Source organism: Sciurus carolinensis, chromosome 4 (genome assembly GCF_902686445.1).
Source record: "Sciurus carolinensis chromosome 4, mSciCar1.2, whole genome shotgun sequence".
NCBI classification, from domain to species: domain Eukaryota; kingdom Metazoa; phylum Chordata; class Mammalia; order Rodentia; family Sciuridae; genus Sciurus; species Sciurus carolinensis.
This window is the reverse complement of record NC_062216.1, coordinates 111922771-111942896: the sequence shown is the minus strand read 5'-3', so window position 1 is coordinate 111942896 and position 20126 is coordinate 111922771. Positions and strand designations below refer to the sequence as shown.

Genomic DNA, 20126 nt, shown 5'->3' with positions numbered 1-20126 from the left:
GATTTAATAACCCTTAAATCCAGTAGGTGTCTTTTTAAATTCATCCTATAAGAAGCCTTGGAATAAAACTATCAGTAATAGAGAAAGCAACTGAGAACTTTAAGTTCTTTAAAAGCTAAACCCAGTAACTAGGCATGGTGGTGCACATCTGTACCTCCAGCAACTTGGGAGACCGAGGCGGCAGGATCGAAAGTTTGAGACAGCCTGGGCAACTGCAAGACTATCTCAAAATAAAAAAAATTAAAATGAAAAAGGCTGGGGATGTAGCTCAGTGGTAGAGTGCCTCTAGGTTCAATTCCTAGTAACAAAAATTAAAAAAAAAAATTAAATTAAACCCAGTATAAGTTATTCTATGTCTCTTAACCCAAATGCAAAGTTTATCAGGGCATTTCGCTACTGGCTTCCAGTTTTCTATATTGCAGCAATCCAGACAGCAGATTCTGTCCAAGGAAGCTCAACTTATTAATTCTAACTTGCTTCCACATGGAAATATATAACTAGAAATTTATTGGTCACCTTTCTTAGAACTAAAATCAATAGCATTTTAGACATGTTGTTAAAATCTAGCCATTAATTCCTTCTAAGACTTTCTAAAAATCTTTGTAGTGGTCTGCTTTTAAATAATTGTACAGTAATTTCTTTCTTAAACAAACAATCTTTAGAATACTAGAATAAGCCCTACCCTCCCCAAGTCAAGCAACTCTATAGAAATTCCACTCTGAACTTTTCAGGACAAACAAAAAATAAATAAAAAAGTATAATAAAAGTATAAAGAAAGGAAAGGTAATTGGCTTTCTGAATACCAAGAATGGGCTAAAGAATATGCTTCACATTTTTATGTTATATTTAACCTTCTCAACAGTCCTATAGCAAATTTTCTTTTGTTCCCCCCACCACTTCTTTTTTTTTTTAATGGAAAAGAAAATGAATTTAGAGATATTACTTTCCTAGGAACATATGTGGAATGAAAAAATTGGGCTTTAGAGTTAGTACTGTGTAATAGTTAATGGTTACAGTTCTGGTTAGAATGTCTGGATTCAAATCCTAGCTTTATAGATTGCTCACTACGCAATCTTGGACAAGTTTATTCCTCCAAGCCTCCTTTTGCCTTCTCAAAAGTGCAGACAAAAGAAGTATCTGTCTTACAGGAGGTGGGGCTGTGAGCATTAAATGAGATAATACTAGCTCATCTGCTTCAACTTGATTTCTGTTATGTGTGGTTTCTGGATTTCTGAGAGCACCTGCTCACTTTATGAGACCTGCTTTCTGAAACCAAAGATTAAGAAACAGGAAAAGGTTCCCTTATTCGCTGTTTTAGCAGAAAGCAAAAGTAAAAATTTCTGAATTCTGAAAAATCAACACTATTCAATCACTATCACATAATTAAAGAAGATGTGAAAGGTTTTTTTTGTTGTTGTTGTTTGTTTGTTTTTTGTTTTTGGTAGTGGGGATTGAACCCAGAGGCACTTTACCACTGATCTACATCCCCAATCCTTTTTATTTTTTGAGATAGTCTTGTTAAGTTGAGGCTGGCTGGCATTGAACTTGTGATCCACCTGCCTCAGTCTCTTGAGCTGCTGAAATTACAGGCGTGTGCCATCATATCTGGCTGAAAGGTTTTTTTTTTTTTTTTTTAATGTGTTTTCTGCTGAAAGGTTTTGATCAGACTCTAATGATCTGGGTGCCTCTTTAACCCCTTATATTTCTTAATTTGAACCTGAAGAAAAAAAATATAGACGTGGCATTGGCTAAACATGAATACTGTGTAAGCCCAGCTTGGGGACCATCACTGACTCCTATATCACTTCATGAAGGAGTATATATGACCCAAAGCCATCTAATGGTTTGGTGAAGACAAGTTAGTCCTTGGTTATGGACCTGTCTAACATGTTTGATGGTAAGAATCTCTACATTCTAGCCCAAAGAGGCATTGGTTGTTCATTTGGCCTTGGCAGAGCAATTAATAACTCAAATTTTATAATTAAAATTTATAATATTAAGTTAACACAAAAGTGTTAATATATTGTATCCTTCTAAGAAAATGACTATTTCCCCTACTTTTCAAAGGAGCTTATAGTTAAGCTGTCAGAAAGATCTTTTTGCCATCAGGGAAACCTTGATTCAAATAAAAAGTTACTAAATCTCTGAGGAGGATATCACTTACTGAGTAGGGTGGTTTTAAGATTTAAGTAAGATAACATATACAAAATGCTTAACACATTATAGTAAGAACTCAGTATGTGATAGCTATAATTATTATGTTCATTGTAGAAAACGGAACGAAAAGTATAAGGAAGAAAAAGGTCACTAGTAATTTTTCCTCTCAAGGGCAACTACTGCTAACTTTTAGTCATCTTTTTTCTCCACATATTTTGTCTTTACATGAATATAGGCTTCTAAAAAAAGAGTTCTTCCTAGTTATGAAACCCTTGGGAATGATACATTCTTGCCTATCACACCTTCCTGGTCACTTTGGGGTCTGGCCTCCTGGTCTTGGAAATTCTCAGTTTTGTCACCATCATCACTTGGGGCGCCACTGCAGAAAATCTCCTAAGTGCTTATGGGGTGCAGAGTATGTAAGCTCCCTGCAAAACTCAAAGGCATAGTTCTGTAGGCCACAGTGTAGAGTGGTAGAGAAAGTCTTACATTCCACAACCATCTGCTGAACTGATTCTCACACTTTTCTCCCACAGAGTATGACAGAAGTCACAAAAAAACAAAAACACAAACCCCAAACCTGATCATGTGCCTTAAACTAAAGCTGAAGCTCCTTTCTGGATACCTTCTCTCACCTCTTTTCTTCAGGGAAAGAAAGAGTAAGCTGTATTATTTGGCTTAAATGTTTGTTAAAACTGCTAGGACATCAAACTCAAATTGAGCGCTAAGCATCTGAACTGTCCCCACTGTGCTGTCATGCTGAACTATCCCTCACTCTCCAATGATTTCAGCTCTTGTTTTTTCAGAGAATATAATTATCCCTGTAATTGTTGAACCCAAAATACATACCTACAGAATAGTGAAAATCAAATAAAAATTAAATGTAAACATAATCATCTGTAACATTTGTTTTTGCCAACCCCTTTGGAACTCTGCAGTCACTACTACTACTACTACTACTACTACTATTATTATTCCTGTTGTTATTGATATTAAAGAAACAAATCTCCAGAAGAGCAATGGCCAGTGACTGTGCAGAGAATACATTAAAATTAATTGGGAAACAGTAGACTGGGGTTTTTAAAGAGTCTAAGATTCTGGCTCTATCACTGATGAGCTGTATAAGCTGATGAGCTCACAAATTCTCTGAACCTACTTCCCATTTTAAAAAGAGTAATCTTCATTTTGTCAGTCTTACAGAATTTCTGCTTAGAACAAATTAAATAATGCAGGTAAAAGTAATTTGTAGCTTTTAAAAAGGTACAAATGGGGGCTGGGGTTGTGGCTCAGTGGCAGAGTGCTTGCCTAGCACATGTGAGGCACTGGGTTCAATCCTCAGCACCACATAAAATAAATAAAGTAAAGGTTCATCTACAACTTAAAACATCTTTTTAAAAAAGGGTACAAATTAAGGGGGAAATACTCTGCTTTTAAAACAACATGGTAGGGGGAGATGAGACAATCTCAAACATATCCAAACTGTCTTTTGAATTTTTATCTGTACAGTCAATAACTGCTCTAGCATGCTAAAAAGAAAAATTGTTCTGAAAGATTTTATCCATGATTGTCCAGTTTTCCTCCATACGTGCATCATGCTGATTAAAGGGCTGGCTATCTTCATGCTTTTAGAGGGTACGGAAGTGTTAGAACAATATAAACGGACATGCTATCTTCAGGAGCTTATATCAGCTAAGGAAGCACCAAGGAAAGTTAAGGAATTAGAGGTAGAAAGGATAAGGATCACCAAGGTCATAATTTCAAACTAAAAAAAAAAGGTATAAACAGCTTAGAATTTAAAGAAAGGTTAAGAGACGGCTTTTCCCAAAGAGGGGGACCACTACTGGAACCCCACAGACAAGTGATTTTTGAAGCTAGTACATGCAACTCCTTCAGAGCCTGACATTTGATTACATTTAAAATTCATCTTTTGATTCCCTTCTCCTACCTCCCCCATACATTATGTGTTCTTGCCCCAACCTCCCAATTTTTCCTCCTTTGACTTATTTCCATTTCAATTCCTTCTAAGAGTCTAGGTCCAGTTTCCAACTGGGTCTTAACCTCTCCTTGCCTGGCTTCCCTGGTACACACCTCTGGCTCCAGCATCACACAAGAACATTCCTCTTTGGAAAAATCACATTTCATCCTTCTACAGGAAAGAGAAAATTATTCAAAACTATATTACTTTCTTTTTAATAGAAAGAATAAGATCTTTAAATTTCAAGCTGTTTCCCTAGGAGGAGAGAGGAAGTGGGGGGAAGAGAAGCAACGGTGATTCCAAACCGGCTCAGACTTGGTCATTGGTGGTGGCACAGTAGCATTCTCATTCCATCCGGGCAGTCAGTAAATGCAGGTAGGGGGAGGGGAACAGATGGGCAGACAGATTTGCAAAGATGGAGAGAAAGAGGTAAGATAAAAGGAGTTGATGGTAAAGGGAATTAGAAACAAGGAGGGCGTTGGAAGGGGACTGGCGTAAGTAATAAAGAAAAGAGGTTAACAGAGGCAGGGCTGAAGAGAGGCAGAGAAACAAACCAGGAGGGAGAGAACTTAAAAGGCCGAGGTATTAATAAGGGTGGGATTGAGAGACAAGTGCCATGGTTAGGAGGGGAGAGGGGAAGGGAGCGGAGAGACTGCCATGCCTAGCCTCATCTACTGGGTACTTCCTTACACTGTCATCGGTAGCTGCCTTATCTATTTTCACCTCTGGCAGGAGCCGCCCACCGATGTGGGAGCCAGGCCCGCCGATGAGCGACACCACGCCATTGCAGTCCACCGTGCTGTTGCGCTTCACGCTGCGCCGAAGACTGGGGAAGATGCGGGAGGAGCGGCTGCCCTGGCTGTAGCCGCTGTAGCCGCTGTAGCTGCTGCGACGCTCACGGGCCCGGATTGGGATAAACAGCGAGTCCCTGCGGCCTTCACTCTCCTCCACAGTGCTGTGCTCATCGTCTGCAAACTCGTTCTCTGAACCTGGGTCTCGGAACCGCCCAGGGCCCCGGAAGCTGAAGATGCTGCTTTTGCTGTTGTGGCGGGAGAGGAAGGGTGAGCCTGGGATGCTGAGTAGTGACTGAAGGGGGAAGAAGAAAGAGAGAGAGGCATGAGTTGGGCTGGGACCCCTTACAAGATAAGCAAAGACAGTGGAGATCCCCACCCCCGCACCCCGCCCCAAGTCCCACCCTGACAGTTCTCTTATCATAATGCAAATGTTCCCGGAGAGTAATGCTGGCTGTTGCATTTCCACTAGTTCATCACCCACTGCTACTTCCCCTCGCCCATACCCCGAGATACACCTGTATCTGACCAGCTAACGATCCAGCAACTCTACTTGCTATTCACTCAGGGATCGCTAAGACACTTTTCTTCTCACGTTTTAGGTGGCTGATCCACTGGGAAGCACATTGCTATGCGTACTTATGGGTTCACAATGAGTGTGCCTTCAGTTTACTCAAGTTAAACTTCTATGCCACACTTAACAAAAAGAAAGAACTTGAAAAGTGCCCATACCACTTACCATTCCCCTCATTAGTACCACTCTACAGTGGTCTTCAGTGCCTTTTAGTTTAGTTGAATATTATGTATACCCTCTCCCACCTCATTCTGAAGTGAACATAACATTTTTTAAAATCAGATATTTGTCTGTTTTATTTATTTTTATCATAAACAAATGGGGTACAACTTATTTCTGGTTGTACATGAAGTAGAGGCATACCATTTGTGTAATCATACACTTACATAGGGTAATGGTGTTTGATTCATTGTTATTTTTTTCCTTCCCCCCTACCCCTCCCACCCCTCTTTTCCCTCTATACAGTTCCTCCTCCTCCATTCTTTCCTCCCTCCCATCCCCCATTATGTATCATTATCTGCTTATCAGGGAGATCATTCACCCTTTGGTTTTTTGAGATTGGCTTATCTCACTTAGATTGATATTCTCCAATTTCATCCATTTGCCTGCAAATGCCATAATTTTATTATTCTTTATGGCTGAGTAATATTCCATTGTGTTCGTGCATATATATATATAAAATAGTTTCTTTATCCATTCATCAATTGAAGGGTATCTAGGTTGGTTCCACAATCTGACTATTGTGAATCAAGCAGCTATGAACATTGATGTGGCTGCATCACTGTAGTATGCTGATTTTAACTCCTTTGGGTATAGGCTGAGGAGTGGAATAGCTGGGTCAAATGGTGGTTCCATTCCAAGTTTTCTAAAGAACCTCCACACTGCTTTCCAGAGTGGCTGCACTAATTTGCAACCCCACCAGCAATGTTTGAGTGTACCTTTTTCCGCACATCCTCGCTAACACCTACTGTTGCTTGTATTCTTGATAATTGCCATTCTAATTGGGGTGAGATGGAATCTTAGGGTAGTTTTGATTTGCATTTCTCTTATTACTGAGATGTTGAACATTTTTTCATATATCTGTTGATTGCTTGTAGATCTTCTTCTGTGAGGTGTCTGTTCATTTCCTTAGCCCATTTGTTGATTGGGTTATTTGTATTCTTGATGTAAAGTTTTTTGAGTTCTTTATATATTCTGGAAATTAATGCTCTATCTGAAGTATGAGTGGCAAAGATTTTCTCCCACTCTTAGGCTCTCTCTTCACAAAATCAGACATTTGAATAGTTGTAAATTATATAATTCCCAGTTTAAACAATTGTAAATTACATAATTCTCTACATGGATATTTTCAAATAAAACCACCACTTAAATTTTTTTCACTTTTTCTCCTGCCACATTCCCTAGAGAATTTTATGCAAATGTATTTAATGTTTTAATGCATTTTATTGATCACTCTTGAATACTCCTAGGCAACAAAAAATTAGAAATGACCTCTTTAAATTAAAAAACATTCCTGTGACCATTAAAATTAAAAATAATTTTTTAAAAAATGTCTTGCATTATTATAATTCTTATAAATATAATTGCTCAAGCTACACAAATATATTATACATTGTAAGTAATTAGCTTAAACAGAAAATTGTATTAAAATGTATTTAATTGTATTAAATTGTATTAAAATGTAAAATTAATGAGATGGATGAATTTATTTATTTTTAAATTTTTATTTATATCTTTGGAACTGGGGATTGAACCCAGGGGTGCTTTACCACTGGGCTACATCCCCAGCCCTTTTTATTTATTATTATTTTGAGACAGGGTCTTGTTAAATTGCTTAGGGTCTCACTAAATTGCTGAAGCTGGCTTTGCAAGGTTTTTTTTTTTTTTAAATTGGGGCTTGACTATTTGTTGTAATACTTATTATCAGAATGATACATGGCTCACCATCAATTCCCCTTCCTTTCTAGTAATGGATTTTAAATCTGAGAAACCGTATTCATGCAAATATTATATTGGAAAGGAAGAATCTTGTTACAGTAATATCACTTAATTATTAAACTCTTTCCAAGTTATATGCAAAAAATCATATAGCAAACTACCAGCAAATTTCATTATAATGATATATCAGCTAACATATTAGGTCTTCTTTTAATTTGTTGAAAGCAAAAAACTGAAATCCAAACTTGCCAAAGGATTTTTAACTACTTGTCTGAAGTACTCTTGATTTCTGAGTAGGATCCCAAAACGGGTTTATTAATTTACTTATAATTACATGGACCGTTATATGAGTTACTCTTTTACTTAAAGGCACCTTGTTTAACCCACTTGTAAAGTTTGGACTAATCAAAACACTCTTAATTTCTTTATATAATTTGCAACATTTTACAATAAAATGATTCTATCTTATCACATGTTTTAAATATAAATTTTATAGAAAATTTAGAGCCACAGATTTAGCTCATTTAATTTGTGAGAATGTCCACCACATGATCTAATTGGTAAAGCTAGTCCTCAATGGCAAAGCAATTGGCTAGATTAGACTTATTTTCATTTGAAAAAGCATGATCTCATTTTTCATTTTAAATAAATGTATCCCTGTGACAGTCATTCCACTCCTGAATTTATAATAGCCTGATACCCTTGATTATAACTGCTGTATTTTTTTTTTTTTTTGCGGGTGCTAGGGATTGAACCCAGGGCCTTGTGCTTTCGAAGCAGGCACTCTACCAACTGAGCTATGTCACCAGTTCAACTGCTCTATTTTTAATAGAAATACAAGATATAGGCAAATTCAGACACCCTTACCATGAATTTATGGTCCCTAGATTAAAGAAAAATTCATAGACACTAATATTTTCAATTGTTCTTTTACTTGGCATCCCAAAGATTTTTATACTTCAGGGCAATGAACCATGAATTTGGGATGAATAGGAAGGAAAGTTCCTCTGAAAAGGGAAGTGGGAAAGGAAAACCAGTGTGACTTTGAACCTGAGGGCTGATATCAGGGAGCTGTGTGTTAAAGGTCTGGAAATTGGGTTCCTTAAAATTGTGCTTGGAAAGTCTTCAAGTGTCCCAAGAGAATGCAAGCCCAATTGGAAGACTAATGCCCTAAGAGAAAGAAACCTGACAAATGAGTGACATTAATCCTCCTAGCTACCCTTAGATACTCGGTTTGTCCAATTAGGACTTTGAAGGAACTTCGACAGCAACTTAAAACTATGTGGGATTTGGGCCTTAACTGCTCTAGTTGGGTATAATCCCAGTGACTCAGGTGGGTGAGGCAGGAGAATCTCAAGTTCAAGATCAGTCTCAGCAACTTAGTGAGACCCTCAGTAACTTAGAGAGATAATGTCTCAAAATAAAAAAAAATAAAAATAAAAAAAAGGGCCAGGGATGTAACTCAGCAGTAAAGCACCCCTGGGTTCAATCAACAGTACAAAAAAAAGAAAAAAAGACTGCATTGTAGAAATTAAGGGCGGGACTGTGCCAATATAGTGCATACACTGTAAGTGCTTAAAGAAACCTTTTTGATAATACTTTTGATGATAACCCTGGAAAAGCTGTGGGGCTTTTTTTTTTTTTTTTTTTTTTTTAGCATTTCTGTCCTTGTCTTTGTGTTGTCGAAATTTCTAGTTCTACACTCAAAAAGCTTTCAGTTTCTGTCTCTTCCTATAATGCACAAAGTCCCCATCCCCAGATCAGTACATTTTCTTTGGAGAATTCTACTTTATCATGGCTCCATTCTCTCACGTATGTTTGTTTATTTGTTTTCATTTATTTTATGTAGTGTTTTCCTGTGTAGGCTCTAAATCATTATTGATAGGTCATTTATATAAAGTTCACTATTAAACGCATGCATATGCTATACAAATGCCTCTAGGAATGAAGCTGGAGGTAAGAATATCTCTAATCACCCTGGCTTATTTTGCTCTTCTGCTGCATCCTGGCACCAGAGAGGAGGAGGTGCACTAGTAGATTCCAGAACAGTGGCTGGGTCTTGTTATGAGTAAAGCCTGACATGCTGTCATGAACGCATGTGCATAGCCCGTCTGATGCTCTCCCCTGTGTTGTTGGATTGGTAGAGGGATTGGGGCCTCCTCTGCCTTACTAGTCCTCTCTTCTCACATAGATGTTTGGGTATCCCCATTGAGTCATTGATTCATTCCCCTGAACCAGTTTTATTCAAAGTGTGATTCACAGATCAATGCTAGTGTAAGACTTGTTACTGGTTTGCAAAGAGACAAGCAAAGAAACTGAAACATTTAGAAATTTTTATAGCAATTAACATTGTCATAACATCTAAGAGTGTGATAATTTTTCCAGAAATTCATTGTTACTATATTTTACAATAGTATCAGTTTATGAAGAATGGGAAAAAAATAGAAAATAGTCCTTCACACAGAGTTTGGGACATACTGCTCTAAACCTGGAGATGGTAAATATCTTAAGATGCACAGGTACAGAGGGAACTGCCTTTGGAAGAGTTTATTACTTAACTCCCAAGAAAGGTGGCCATGCTACACCATGAAGGACCATGTGGGAAGTGTCAGGGATGGTCAGAAGGCAGGAGTGAGTGGGGACAGCATGGTCCAGAGCCTTTATTGTAGTTTGATCCTCCAGGAATGAGTGAAGCAGAGCAGGCAACTTTAGGACTGGACAGTCTGAATAATTTTAGAGGTGATACCTAATGTCTAGTAACTGACCCTGGGTGGTTTGGGGCAGGAGAAATAGTGGCTTGGTTTCTGAGTTAGACAGGAGATTGTCTGGGGAAATGAGCTTTGGATTTCTTCATCTGCAAATGAAAGGCATGCTCAAAAGCAAGTGTGAAGTCCTAGTGTCAGCTCTGTAATCCCAGTGGCCTGGGAAGCTGAGACAAGGGAAACTGCAAGTTCAAGGTTAGTCTCAGCAACTTAGCAAGATCCTATCTCAAGATAAAAAATAAAAAGGGTTGGTAAAGTGCTTCCTGGATTAAATCCACAGTGCTTAAAAAAAAAAAAAAAGTCAATGTGACATAGAACACTCAGGGTATAGGTCTAGATGTTAACAGACTGTGCCTTAGGAACATATATCACCCTGAGGGTCTCAATGGAGAGAAATATGACCAGGGAAAACAACAGGACTCAGACATTTTGGTATATGTTTGTTAAATCCCATACCACCTTTAATACCATAACTCCATGTCCTAAGAAGTGGAGTTTAAGACCCTTCTAGCTTTGATTCCAATTTACTCATTACATTTTATCTTTCACTATTTCCCCTCACATACCCTGCCATACAGCCACCCTATCTTCAGGGCTTTATTTTCTACATTTCTAGTGCACACTCTATTTTCAATTATGGAAGGGCATAGTGCCTGATTTCTTGGACTGCTTTGTATATGAGATACAACATTCAGTTTAACTGACATGTATTTAGATTACACACTGCAAGTAAATTATCTGGATTGAACACATACTTTATATTAGGCCAACGTGGGTGCAGATACTATCTCATACATTAGTATCCACCTAAGGAAATGAGGTTTCATTTATTTGACAATAAAATTCAATTTTATTTAATGGAATACCAATTGTGTCTGAGGACTCATCACTCTATAATTCCTGGAATCCAGTCAGGTTTATAAGATGAGTAGATTTACTTCTTGTTTCCAAAATCTTTCCTGCCAACCTACCAGATCCTTCTGGTCCTTTTCAGATGGTCACATCACAGCTAATTAAAAATATCATCTTAGGTCTATGTATTACTTGGGAGAATGGCTTTGAGGTGTTTAGGATTTGAAGAGACAGATCTCACAGAAAAATGTGTTGTGGGAACTTCAGGGCACCCACAGGTCTATGGGTGCCCTGGATATTTAGAATCTGACAAATGGGTGATTTTCAATGTTCTATTTCCATGCCATATTTCATTTTTAATTCACATTTTCTTTCCAATATAGTGTAACAGAGAATCAGAAATTGCTTTTGCTAAAAGTATCTTCATTCGGGCCTGCAAATGCCCAAGGAATAACTAAAAAGTAGAATAAAGCTTGGCACCTCTACCTTCATTTTGTATCTATCTTCATATTCCTGCTCAGCTCTGCCTGGAGGCATCTTAAACACTTAAGGAGTGCTCATTTAAAAACTGGAAATAACAAGGTTTATTAGCCCTAAATTAACCTATCTTGTTCCCCTTCAAGACTGAGGACACCAGGATAAGAATAATTAAGATATTTTGAAGACTTGCAGAGACATTCAACTGCCAGCTTTTACAATGCCCTGTTCCAGACCTCTAGAGTGATACCTAGAAGTCTCCAGTCATTGCCCTATTCCTTCAAGGAACAACAGGGCCTTGCAGGCAGATCAATCCAGGATAAGACTACCCCCCTATGCAGAAGACTACCCACCTAAGCAGGAACAATTATCTCATGGGAACTGAATTGCCCCCCTTCCAGGATCACAGGTCTGATAGACAAACACCCTGAGCAGCAAATGGAGATTGCCCCCTCAAGCATTAAGGATCAGAGCTGCCTCAGACCACCAGAACTGAAATAATGATCAACCAGACCAGATTGACCAAGACTGTTAAATTATGCATATTTCCTACTCCCCCACGCCTATTCTTCCTTTATTTAAACCTAAAGTGCATGTTAGCGCCCAGAAGACAGGGCTGAGACTCTTGATATCATTTTCCTACCCAATATGGCAATATTGACTAACATTCCTTTCCTGCTTTTTACCCTTACTTTTTCTCTTTGGTTTTTGGTCAGACCTAATTTCTTGGGATTCCCAGAGTTGGCTATTTGGTCTAGAGTTCTGGTAATAATAGCTGTGATTCCTTCTTTTTTTTTTTTTTTTTTGGTGCTGGGGATCAAACCCAGGGCCTTGTGCTTGCAAGGCAAGCACTCTACCGACTGAGCTATCTCCCTGGCCCCAGCTGTGATTCTTAAAATGTGCTTTGGGGACTTCTGGTGGTCCCTGAGACCCTTTTATGGGGGTCAATGAGGTCAAAGTCATTTCATGATAATACTGAGATAATATCTGCCTCTATTGCTCTCATTTTCTTATAAGCATACAGTGGATACAATAGGCCTGAAAGCTTCACAGTATTTAAAGACTTTCCTTTTGCAAAAAGTAGTGATAATAATGAATATGATTTTAATACTGTGTATCAGTTTGTATATCAATTTGGAAGATTTGCATAACTCAGTCTACCAAAATTTACCAAGCAATCAATCAATGTATGATGCTACAAATCATTCATAGGTTAAAGATTTATGGTGCCAAACACAGCAAAGGATTTTAATAGAGCACAGTATGAAGTTACCCATGTAGTTTCAGATTCTACACTGCAACTATTGAAAAATTGCCATTGTTGAGTTTGGAAACAGACTGAGAAGGAACATTCAAAATGATCTGAAAAGGCTATTATGATAGTCCTCCCTTTTCCAACTACATATCTGTATAAAATTGGATTTTCTTTAAATACTTTAACTACATATATATATGTAGCAACAGATTAAATGCATGCAGCAGCAGGTCTGATATTCTAGTTGTTTTCTATTAAACACCAGATTAAAGAGAACTGCAGAAATGGAAACAATACCACTTTTCCCACTTCTTTTTTAAATTGTTTTGGAAGAGTTAATTTTTGGAAAAAAAAATAATTTATGTTAACTATGTAATGGATTTAATACCTATTTTTAAATTTTTTAATTTGTTCTTTTTAGTTATAGATGACAGTAGAATGTGGCGCTGAGGATTGAACCCAGTGCCTCACACATGATAGGCAAGTGCTTTACCACTGAGCTACGTCCCTAGCCCAGTAGAATGTATTTTGACATATACCTACACGGAGTATAACGTCCCATTCTTATGGTTGTACATGATGTGAAGTTACACTGGTCATGTATTCAACATATGATCATAGGAAAGTTATGTCTGATTCATTCTACTGTTTTTCCTATTCCTATTCTCCTTCTCATCCCTTCATTTCCCTTTGTCTAATCCACTGAACTTCTATTCTTCCCTTCCTACTCCTTTATTATGTTAGCACCTGAATGTCAGAACATTCAGCCTTTTTAGTCCCTATTTTTAAATAATTAGTAGATATTTTAAAAAGTTCTTAATTATAATTTCTAATAAGACAAATTAAAAGTACTTAAAAAAAAGCTCCTTGTGGTCCTCAATTTTTAAAGATAGAAAAGATTGGTTCAATAAAAAAGGAGTCCTCAGACCAAAAAATTTGAGAACTACTGCCAACAAAATAAAATAATTTGCCAATATAAACTCATTCTAATACTTAGAAACTGTCTTGAGTCCTAAAAATATAGAGAAATAGGCAAGAGATGACTGGGCAGTAGATGTCTCAAAATAACCTCACAATATGAGGATGTAAAAGAAATTGACACACATCTGAACTGCTGTGGGAAAACCAACACCAAATTCATTTTTAAGCGAACAAAAGAGAGATGATCATGTGTGTGGTATAGGTGAGGGAAGAGGTAGTTAGAAGCTCAAGTTCTGGAGCTCCCCCCACCACCCCAAAGAGAGCAATTAGAGGAAGTGAACATTTTCATGTAAAGCAGGACATCTCAGAATTTCAGTTTTATTTTTGAGCCAGGGAGTAGTAACTGCTAACTCTGTGCTAAAGCCTACAGATTAATCAGAGACTATTAAATAATCAAGTGCTACCAGCATTAAGGTATTCATTAACTAGCTCAGTGATGGCTCTTAAGACAAGACGAGGATTACAATAAAGCTCCCTAAGAGAGGCAAATTAGGAGAAAGGTGATGTGAAGGTGAGACAGGTGCCTCCCAGCCATAAAGAAGTCCCAGAAGGGGCTAAACCAAATTTCTAAAACTTTACACTCATTTGTCAAACAATATTTGAATGCTAGCCACATACAGAGAAGCAGAGCTTGACTTTGGGACTTTGAGAAGAGGATATGAACATAAACAAATATGTAGACATAGTATACACAAAAAAATCTACATATAAAACATGTTAGACAGATGAAATGAAAATCTCCACTTGGAAATGAAGAAGTCAGGGAAAGTTTCTTGAGAAAAGAGGTGAAATATAATCATGATGTAGAATTCAGAGATGGAAAAATAGGATATCTTAGAATGGGCCTTTGTAAAGCAAACCACAGAGGGTAGAAAAAAAACATTATGTATGAGGAGCACTGGTAGTTTGTTTTGGGCTAAGTACTAAGTACTAAGCGCTTGATGGAGCAGAGTGATTTGAAACTTAAAAGATAAGTTATGTCCCTAATAGGGGGTGAGGACTGCTCTGAACTCCATGCTAAAGAGTTGGAACTTTATTAGCAAATAGAATGAATCTGGTTAGGGGAATTTCCTCTCCCATTCTTCTTAATAACTATTTGGAACTGTCTATATTTTCTTTAGCCCCCCAACTTAACTTCTTATTCTCTTCAATAAAATTTTAAATTATTTTCATTATGGAAAAAATAGATTGTCAAGGATCATTCTCCTCAACCTCCTACTTCTGTCTACAAACTTATGCACCCCAACCTCCCCTATTTCCCTGAGATTTCAGAGGATGAGATGCTCCTTTCCTGTTAAAGACTACATCTATTTGCCCATTTTCCAAGATTGTAGTTCATTTCTATTCTATTCTACTCCATTTTCTAATCCTACCTTTCCCTCTTCTATGTTTTTTCCCCTTACAGATGATAAAAATGCTATTTTCATCTACAGTCTTCAAAGTTTGCGTGAGAAGTCTATGCTCATTGAGTCCCTTTCTCATTCACTATGGCACCCATTCTTACTGATTGAAATATGTCTTTAAAAGTCCTCAGTGACTTTTATATTACCAAATCCATTAGATTCTTCCCATTCTAATCTCACTCAGCATCTTTGTTAAATTTCAACCCACTGATCACTGCCCTGCCCTAACTCTTCTACTTTCAGTTTCACTAACTCTCAGATCTCTCAGCACCTCTAAGCAGTCATCTGTTTTCTTTCATGAGTTCCATCTCCTACGCCACAAACACCAATGGTCACATCTTTGGCCCACTGTTCTTCCACCTGACACATTCAGTTAGCGTGATCTCATCAAGTCATAAGGTTCCAGTCACCACTTCTCAGCTCAGGACCTCTTCCCTGAGCCATGATTTGACTAGACATGTCTAAAAGACCACTCTACCTGGTTATCCAACAAATAATCCAAACTTAGGGTGTCCAAATTGGAATATACTTTCTTTCCAAGTCTGGAACATTCTTTATTCTGTCTATTGCTCCTCTGATCAGCATACATGTACATTACCTGACTAATTCCTATTTATCCTGTAAGCCTCACTCAGAAATTTACCTTTCTAGAAAATCTTAGTTGAACTTTCAGTTTGGGATAGATCTGTTCTCTTCAAAATAATCCAAATATATCTCAATTATGATACAATATTGTCAAGCTTTTACATAAATAATTCTTTAGTGTATCTGGCTGTCCCACTATACTGGAAACTACTTAGGGTAGGGATGACGTTTAGCCACCTCTTAATCTCTGGGGCCTAGCATAATCCTTGACACATGGTAGAAACTCCATAGGTGCTTGCTACATGAATAATGACAGTTACATTTTAGGAAGTGGTCTGGTGACAGTACATAACAATAAATAAGAGGGAGAAAGACCAAAGGAAAAACCAAAACCTGAACTATGATAAGATTAATAGGAATAGAAAGAAGGGGATGGGCCTGGGAGATTTTGCTGTAGTAAAATGAACAGGACTGCTCAAAGAGTGAATGGGCAGTGAGAGATACAAAGAAGTGGTTAAATGAAAAAATAAAAGACACTGGATACATTGGAATTTGCAGTAACTGTGATCTATTCTACACCTTTAAACTTTCTAGCATTTCTTTAAAATGGGAAATTTTAATGGGGAAAATTTTAATTCTTAATGCCCTAAGTGGTGGTATTTAAAACCCAAAGGTATCTATTATGTGATGATATTTATAGTACTAGGATGATCAACAATTATATAGCCTCTTTCCTTCTCTTAGTTTCCTCATTAATCCAAGTTGTATAAAACTGGAGGCTTTTGATCTACTATGGGCTAACTAGTACAACACTATATATCCAGGATAATTTATTACTATAACCTGCCAAGCTGAAATAAGGTATGCTAAAGAGTTTCCCCACTCTTATTATTATTATCACCTATAATAATATGAAATTCTTAAACAGAGATGTCTGAAGCTCAACCACTAAGAGAAGTTCCTCCTGATGTTTTAGAACTCAAGGCTTACTGGTGAGACATTCACTCTAATGTGAAACAAGGCCATCAGAGACAATCATTTTAGGCTGTCTTTTATGTCAGGGAAGGCAGGGCAGGACTAGAGAACGGTCATTCCCAGTGCTAGTAATGCTTCCTCCTAGGGGAGGACAATGTGGAGCATGGAGAGAAGGGACTGAGAATGCACAGACTGGTTTGGAAATAGGTAAGCCAGAGAGGAAATAAAATCAAACAGGATTAGCAAAAAACAGAATTCCTTAGGCTTATTTGACCCAGTACAGAGTTTACCTGATTCATGATGGAAAATTTCCTCCCTATTCTGTTGTCTGGCAGTCGAAAGCCCTTCTTCCTCATACCATCTTCTGATTCTGACTTAAACACCTTCTCAGGATCCCCTTTCTCTTCTCCTTCAGAGAGTTCCTTTTGCTTCCTCTTCTTTCTCCTATTACGTCTTTCCTTGGCGCTCTTTGAACTGAGTTTAGAAATTTCGGATGAGCTCCGAGGAGAGCCAACCCCTTCTTCACCTTCTTCCTCAATAGCATCTTCTGAAACAGTGCCTGCGGAAGTGGCCATTGCAGCAGCCTAGAAAGAGGACACAGCAACACACCAGGTCAGAAGCGTTACCTAGGGTCACCTGAACCAGCCAATGTGTGTGCAGCATTTCCTTTCCATAGCCAGAGAAAGAGAGAGGCTGTGACTAGGTCTGGCCAGTTCTATTTTCTAGGCAAATCTGTCCTCTGGCACATAGCCTTAAGTGACGATCAGAAACCAGTAGTGACAACTTTGGGATTTATTCTTCTGAATATCTTAGAAAAGAACTTGGCTGCCTTCTTGGTATCAAAGGATCTCTTCTGAGACACTCTGGGAATAAAAACTAAGAAAATGCGTATAATAGGGTTATCAAAGTTAAAAAAATACACACACATACACACACACATGCACACACACATATGAAAGTTAAGTGTTAGGGTGACAGGGTCACTTTCAAGTTTTACTTTTAATACTTTTCCTGTTTCTCCTTTTTAATTAGAAACAATATCTATGACCACAGAGAAACTCTAAAGGGGATCTGAGGGTGAAGCTCTGTAGTAGAGATCATATTTAGCATATGGAGGATCCTGGGGTCAAGCCCCAGCATTAAAAAAAAAAAAAAAAGTCTATGCTATATGAAGCAGTATTTGAACTATTCTGGTCACTTTTTACTTTCCAGTCAACATACAAGTTGAAGACTGAGGAGTTGAGATCTTTAATGAAAGATCATATTAACACATACTAATAGTCAGTTAGGCATGGTGATGCATGCCTGTAGTCCCAGTTTCTTGGGAAGTTGAGGCAGGAGGACTGCGTGAACCCAGGAATTCAAGGCCAGCCTGGATAACAGAGTGAGACCCTGTCTCCCCACTATCCAAAAGAAGGGAAAGAAAGAAGATCATATTAACAATTTGGTCATTAAGACAAAAAGAATAATTGGATCAATGACCTCTATTTGATAATGTATGTATAGGAAAGATCAATTGCAGTGGCAATCAGATGCAGCCTTAGTTTTAGTCTCTGTGATTCAGCAGGAAGGTTTGTTGCAAAGAATTATTCACCCACCTGTGCCTCTTCCTGTTGCTTCTTAAGTTGCTCCAACATTGCTTTGAATTCAGCCTCTTTCTGTTCTGCCTCCTCCAATGTTGCCTGATTCTGCTCTTCATAAGCCATGGCCACCACAGCCAAGATCAAATTCACCAAATAGAACGAACCCACAAAGATGACCAAGACAAAGAAAATCATGTATGTTTTTCCGGCTGCTCGTAAGGTCTGCAAAGAAAAAGACCATTTTCTGAGTCATTTGCATCAAACGAAGTAAGCTGAAAACACCTTGTGAGCCTAGTTCCGCTGCAGTGGTACCATCTGCAATTTGAATAGGACAGTCCTTCCTTGTGTGGTACTCTTTCTTACTGAAGAGCAGAAAAACATTCTCAGTGGTCAAATGGCTTCCTTATGCTTAACTCACAGTAAGTGGTAGTAGTTCCTCCTATCCATTGTGGGGGTTGGGAAAAGTCTTTTTCCACTCCTAAATACCCCCTATAAACTCCTTTCATAGAACAATGCTTTATTTATTTGTTTAAGGAAAACATACCCTGAATTAAGAATTATATTTGACTTCATCATCTGGTTCTAAAATAATATGACAGAAAGGACTGGAGAGGTAAAGAGAAAAAGCAAAGAGGATTGATCCTAGGCCTATTCCTTTCACGAATAGTGAGTAAATGGGCATCAAAGAACAATTGGGCTTTAGGTTATGTAAATGAAGCCCACTATTCCTGAGTTTTCGTCTTCATTCTTTCAATCACAAAAATTCAAAGGAGCTTATTGTTAATCATAAATATTTCATGAGAAAGATTCAAACCTGAGGGAACTGTCCAACAGAAAAATAAGAAATGATTTGTGAATTTGAACTAGAAGCTTCCCTAGCACCTATGAACTAGATGCTTCGTACATGAGGGGGGCTTTTTTTTTTTTTTTTTTTTTTTTTTATTCTTAAACTAACTGGCATCTCCAAATACCACAGTCAAAGAGAAAATAATGGTCTGTCGTAGAATTTCTAAGCTGAAAGACCCTTACCATAAACCTGCACTAATTTCTCCATTACAACCAGCAAAATTAAACAATGGTGTCTAGTTGTTGATGTGGTCTGATGGAATAAAACTGACCTTATCTCTACCTTTATAACCTGCTTGAACAAGTTCCAGTGTGTTATAAATCTTAAAAATGTTGATATATTTAAACTCCAAAGCCCTTTCAGATAAAAATTTCCTCTTGATAATGTCTAGCACAGTACCTTGCACAAATAGGTATTGAGTATTTCTTAAAGAGATGTCCTAAGCCCAAAGACCCAAAAGGAGATATGCTGCAGATGGCAAAACAATAGGTAGTAGGTAGAGACAGCAGAGTCCCAAGCCAGGCTGAGGCAATCAAGGCTACAAGCTTCTACAACTACACATAACTAAGTATTTGAGAAATAGGTATAAGAACTAGGAGAATTCACTAATATTATAAACCAATGGACTGTGGGAAATGCCACCCTCAGATCTTATTTAGTGTCTTCACTAAAAGTCTCTCACACAGAATATCCTGAAGCCCACACTGCCCCATGCAGACTCTACCACCAAAGAAAGAGGTATTATTTACCAACTGATACAAGTTTTCCCAATAGTCCTGGGTCATAAGGCGAAACAACGCCAAGAAGGCCCAGCTGAAAGTGTCAAAGCTTGTATAACCATAGTTAGGATTCCTTCCTGCTTTCATACACTGGTATCCCTCTGGGCATTGCCTGAAGAAAGAAAGGGAAGTTCAGGACTTTTCAACATAATTCCACAATTCATAACCTTGAAGATAATAAATAACATAATT

General features: G+C 37.9%; 1 protein-coding gene across 3 annotated transcripts in view; it reads right to left on the bottom strand.

The window, feature by feature from the left end:
* Window positions 1–20126, bottom strand: part of Scn8a (sodium voltage-gated channel alpha subunit 8) — a 181455-nt gene that overhangs the window by 65364 nt on the left and 95965 nt on the right. For all 3 annotated transcript variants that reach the window (XM_047548304.1, XM_047548303.1, XM_047548305.1), the window contains exons 9-12: window positions 19905–20046; window positions 18324–18530; window positions 17016–17309; window positions 4856–5218 (exon numbers count right to left, since the gene is read on the bottom strand). In XM_047548304.1, the coding sequence (XP_047404260.1) occupies window positions 4856–5218; window positions 17016–17309; window positions 18324–18530; window positions 19905–20046 (1006 nt within the window). The remainder of the gene's footprint in view (window positions 1–4855; window positions 5219–17015; window positions 17310–18323; window positions 18531–19904; window positions 20047–20126) is intronic.